This window comes from Pygoscelis adeliae, unplaced genomic scaffold (assembly GCF_000699105.1).
Source record: "Pygoscelis adeliae isolate BGI_AS28 unplaced genomic scaffold, ASM69910v1 Scaffold137, whole genome shotgun sequence".
NCBI lineage: Eukaryota > Metazoa > Chordata > Aves > Sphenisciformes > Spheniscidae > Pygoscelis > Pygoscelis adeliae.
In genome coordinates this window covers 827319-833318 of record NW_008825099.1, presented here as the reverse complement: position 1 = coordinate 833318, position 6000 = coordinate 827319, and the positions used below count along the sequence as shown (strand labels likewise).

The window sequence follows — 6000 nt, the reverse complement described above, 5'->3', positions numbered from 1 at the left end:
ATGCCTTGTGTAAATAATGCCTCTTACGTTTGCTTTTATTCTTTAGCAATGATGGGCAATTCCCTTGAGCAGTACTTTTTGGAGTTGGATCATTGTGTATCTGTGTTCAAGCCAAGTTTGCAATCTTCCCCATTTGCTTTATATTCATTATGATTGGACTGCTCCCATCCACCAAAATATGAGCTTAACTATGCAAGCTTATGTATAACAGCACCTAAATCTTCTTATCATGTAACAGTCTTTGCATAGACTACATGGTAAGTAAGGAAGTGAAATAGTGAAGTTCCAATTCGAGCACATAAATATTTTCTCTTTTACAGAATATTTTTGATGAAAGAGACTACAGAATTGTAGAATCATAGAATCATTTAGGTTGGAAAAGGCCCTTAAGATCATCAAGTCCAACAGTTAACCTGACACTACTAACTCCACCACTAAACCATGTCCCTAAGCGCCACATCTACACGTCTTTTAAATACTTCCAGGGATGGTGACTCAACCACTTCCCTGCTTTATTTAAATACCTACTTGTATTTCGTGGTAAACTTTAAGAATGATTTTTAAAAAAGCCCCAATTCTAATCTAAAGGATTTTTAAAGGGAAGTGGAAGAAATACTGACCTTACATGGCCATATAGTGTGTAAGGTCTCTGATTTACTTTTTGAATTTAGACTCTAAAGTTCCTAGAGGGAAGGACTTAAACCTGTGGAGCACAGGTATATTACCAACCATGGTAAGTTATTATAGCAAAAATTTGTTAAATTAAAATTTAAGTTTTGCCCAAATATCTCAAACTTCTGTGTAGAATAATGGGAAAGAACATTTTACTGTAAAAATAAAGAAGAAGGGAGCGCAAAGGGAGAAACAATAAAAGCCGTGGAAATGATACTATTTTTACCTACTTTCTGTCATTCTATCATGCCATACTGATAGCATCGAGAGAGATCTATGCAATATTGAAAATACATAGCATTGGTTTAATGACTAGTTTCATAGGTGCAAAGCAAACCACACCCATTAGAACAATATTTTATATTTATATAAATGTCTTGTCATCGTACACTGGAGCAGTTTTCATAGATTTCTATTCTAGCTCTGTAACAGGTGTAATATATGTCATTACCAGGAAATGAACATATAGGTATAAAGTGAAATACACTGTGAAACAATTAAGAGTTACAGAATCCTAACCTCATTTGTTGCTCTCAAGTTAAGAGTTTGCAAGCATGTCTCTATACAGCATATCAGATGGACATATTAGATGTCAGCAGAATGACAAGCATGTGGCCTCATTCAATAACGCAATCATTCAAGATCACCGACCATCTACAGGTCAAAACACATTTTTTCCTGTGTTTTGCTTCTCTTCTTTACCTGGATGGGTGGTATATATCCCTACTCTGTCAGGTAAACCTAGAGGCTACAAACAGACTTCTGATTCACTTAGGTTATTCTCCCAGGTTAACTCCAGGATGCTCTTCTTGCTCCTTGCAAGAAAAGGAAGCATGGGAGCAACCTACCGTTACAGTGACATTTTCTGAGGGAAGAACATAGCTCCCAAGCAAAGGCTTTGAGGAAGACACGAATTGGAGAGTTTATTTATATGACTGCACCAGCTGTCTTGTTGGCACAAAACACTGAAGGATTTGGGGTGGTTTACTCTTCTCTGGCAGGCTGATACTCATTCAGTAATTTAGAACTGATCTTTCTAGAGTATTTATGTAATTTTGCTTGATCATTGCTTGCATTGTAGTTTGTCAACTTCTGGTTTCAACCCTCACTTTTTCAACTAGGTCCTTTGGACAATTACAGCTAACTGTAGTCAAACCTTGCTGGACTTAACATTATCTAGTTGGAAATAGATTAGATAAAATCACAATTTAACTTCAACATAAGGATAAATTGAAGTTTTGAAAGATTGTAATAAAAGCTGCATGAGTGTAACTGTGTCTAACATTTTTACTAGGACAAAACCTTAAAGGACATCTGTCATGACAGAGAATATTGAAATATTGACTATATATATTTATCAAACGAATGAATGATTAGACTTTGGCAGGATGGGAAATGATCGCTTGTTCTTAACAAATTCATTTCACATCACAGGTTTTTTTTTTTTTTTCTATTTCAGATGTCACTAGAATTTCTTTTCAAACTACTGTGAATTGACAGGAAGATAGATTGGAAAAATGTTGGTTAAAGATATTAGTCAGGGCAAGAAGGTAATTTATTTAAATATGCTTGTCCTGTTCTTTGCTACAGAGAGCATAGTAATATAGCAAAATATGTAGAACAGAATTTTCATAGCTAAATTATTGGGAGCAGAGCATTGCACAAGAGGCAAGCTCAATTAGATCACTACATTCCTGTCCCCCAGTACTGGATTGTACTACTACAATCCAGTAGATCTCACTGCAAGGAAGTTCACCTGGTGTTTATGTACAAGTGTGTTGTTCTAAAAAGTGTGCAACCACGTTTGTCTCACAGCTCTAGCATAAAACAAACAGGGATTTTTATGCCAAATTCTAATACGAGAGCAAGTATTTCTCTAGTAGTAAGTTTTTTAAAAGCACAGAGATTTCTTTTAAAATCTGCTGTTGGATAGAAGTAGGAGCTGGAGTCCCAGATTTCTGGCCTTTGGTGAGCCCTCTGTACGTTTCTGCAACTGTCTTTCCACTGAGGATTCCTTTGGCAGAAAAGATTGTTCAGCAAGTTTGGGGCTTGGTATAGCCTCTGCTGAACGAATAATTTTTTTTTTTTTTTTACTGATTAGAGGGAGATGAACCTAGCTGCCAGAATGAGTCCTTCAGAACTGCTGCCATGTAACAGGAATGAGAGCTGGCCTGAAATTTTAACTTACCCACTGAGGTCATCTAGTCTAGCAGCTTGCAGGATCAGAGGTGGCACTGGAAGATGAATTAAAATACACTTGTGTTTTCAGTACTGCATGTGAAGATCAAAGTCACAGTAGTGATTTTTTCGCTGTTTTTACATCAAGGTTTGTGTAGAACCCAAGTTTGGCAATGAATTAAACAATTAATATGGTCAGAAATCTTTTTTATAAACCCCTGACTTTACCTTTTACCGTGTTATTAAGAAAACAATCTCTCTCTAATAAAGCTTTTCATATACTCCTGCTACTGGAGTAACTTGGCAAAGTGAGGTCAACTCACAATGGAGCAGGGAATTTTATGGGGTTTATTTTCTGCATTTCTTTGCTGTAATAGTTGCATTCAGAAAATGACTAAGTTTAATGGTTTAATTATGCAAAAAGAAATGGTTTTCATAGCTCCTCCCACTGAGCATTCTCTCTCTCATACAAGATACGGCGTCAGAAGGAGCTGATAAGTATTGTGACTTAGTCTTCAAGATTATATGTATCATTTAATTGAGATTAATTAGGCAGAAATATTCAGTTAACTCTGAAATAAGCCTCTGACTATTCTGTCCAATGGTTTAAATTTCTTCTTTCTAAGAGGGACATCTATAACCTTGTGCCAAGGTGTATATGGATTTATTAGGAGCCCACATCTATCACTGTGGTAGGGCATCATTATTTAAGTTAAACAAGATGTGAATTATCAGAAATAACAAGGACAGCAAAAAGGTGCTGGTTTTAATCTGTGATAATAATATAAAATTACATGAAGCCCAACTTTATATGTTTCTTCATGCAGGCTATGCAGTTATATTATAGAGAAAAAATCAGGCCCATGGATGATAGAGTGATCAGCGTCATCCCTTTACTCATTCGGGACAGAATTTTTATCTCCATTTTTAACAAACTAATTCAGTACATTTTTCTGCAACATTTGGGGACTTAGCATGCATCTTTTTCAAGTGTTCAGCAATTGTAATTCTTGTACCTGTATAATTCAGTGTCATATTACACCTCTCCCTTTCATTGAAAAAGCTTTCAAAGTCATTATACGACATCTTAACATCAACGATAAGTCTTGTTGATAATTTTGAAAATTAAATTACTGCGTAATGGACAGCTGCTAATATGTACCTTGGAACGTTTCACTTTATTAATGATTCTTGATGTCTTGTTTTCTCACTATTTGGATTTAGCTCCTCTTTCACTCAGGTATATTGGTGTCCCTAAGCCTTTCTGGGCCACAGCTGGAGAAGGTGGTGATTGACAGGACCCTGGTGGGGAAGCTCATCTCCGACACCATCAGTGATGGTAATTACACCCACGTGCAAATCAATTGCCTACATTAACAATAGAGTAGAGAAACAGTATGTCAACAGGTAGACTAATTATTGCCACTGGGGACTTGCAAACACAACAAGTAATTGCATGTAAAGCCATAGTTACAACCCTCAGGACTAAGAACACTTTAAGAATAATATTTAACATCAAAGTTTTCAGGCTTGTCAAATACTGAATGGGTTTCTAAAATTCAGTCTCTTACACATTTTAATCACTGTGAACATGCCATTTGAACTTGTCATGTTTATTTCATAAGTAGGAAAATGGGACAGAACCAAACATTAGCCAACTGATTAATTACATGGGATAGTTATTAAAATATTTACTTATTAGAAAAGGCTGGATAACATTAGTTACATGGAGGTGTTCTGATTTAGTTTCTAGATTTCCAGAATCTCACTATTGTTACTAACTAGTGACTGATAAAAATGAAGTTTTAGTTTAATGCAGAAGAAAACTTACGAAAATGTACTAGGTTTCAACAGCTTTATAGTACGACTATAGCTTTTTCAATGTGTCTCTAGAGAGCTCCACTGAGAACCCAACCAGGTGTCAGTATCTTGGCATCTGCATGATCAAGAATATGGAATTTTGGTGTGAGCCGAATTACATGTGCATTATCTTTGAAATTCTTAAAAAGTAGACCCAAATTACATCCTTTTAATAAGAATATATGCTAGATTTAGCTTTGATCTTTAATGATTTATTTTCCATACCCAGGCATCTATTGAATATAGATATAGGGCTGGTTATTTAAAAAGCTGCAATACTGTGTCCCTCTGATCTTTTCTTATCAGTATATTGTAGTGTAGTCTTGAAAAATAACATTAATATAACTATGTTAGTAGAATCTTTAGCATCAAAAAACTTAACCCTAACCTCATTTTTTATCAACTAATTACACAGAGAGTGTAAAACACATTTAATGTCTTGACTCCTTTTTTCTACTCTTTACTTAAGTTACTAGATTACTAATTCCATCTCAGATTTTTCTGCCCTCTGTTTCCAGAGGGAGGATTTCATACTTTCAGGAAAAAAGTAGGAAAGCATGGAAGCTAAGGTTATACCCAAATCGAAGTTGTTTGTAGAACTCATTTAGAATACTCTGTCTTTTAAAAAATACTCATAAATAATAAATATATAATTAAATTATACATATCTCGCCTTACATTGGCTTAATATGTCATAGAAATACAAATATTTTTTTAAAAAAATACTGCTAACTAAAAAAGCTTACAACTAAAGCAATAATAAAGCAACAAATATGTTTTCCTACAGTTATACCACTCAAACTGCTATAAACAACGTTATATAATGGTTTGTCCTTATTTGCACTTATTCAAGAATTTCTTAAACCTCCATGTTTGGTAATACCCATGTCTGAAACGAGACTGCTTCTGTTCAGTAAAAGCAAAACCCTCAATATCTGTCATTGCAATAAGGTGTGGTGGTTTTTTTCATGAACAACAAAAAATGATACTTTTGTTACCCACACAAATAGTGTTCAAAATACAAATTTTTATACTGAACTATCCTTACGTGAGAACGACGACATAATGTTGTCCTAGAATAAATTAACTTTAATCTGACATAATTGCATGTCTTTCCAAATCTAGGTTGGAATTAGGGTTGTGATTATAAAGTTGGCCAAAAGAAATTCGATATTTAATACAAGAAGTCTGTATAACAATAATAGTTCTTATTTTAACAATTGTGTATATGTAGAAATGGATAAGATTACAATCTGCCAAAATTACTTATGAAATGTTGTAATTCTAACT

General features: G+C 34.6%; 1 protein-coding gene across 1 annotated transcript in view; it reads left to right on the top strand.

The window, feature by feature from the left end:
- The window catches only part of WDPCP (WD repeat containing planar cell polarity effector), a 109541-nt gene that overhangs the window by 10587 nt on the left and 92954 nt on the right, over positions 1 to 6000 (top strand). The window contains exon 6 of the mRNA XM_009327104.1: positions 4075 to 4189. Coding sequence (XP_009325379.1) covers positions 4075 to 4189 — 115 coding nt within the window. The remainder of the gene's footprint in view (positions 1 to 4074; positions 4190 to 6000) is intronic.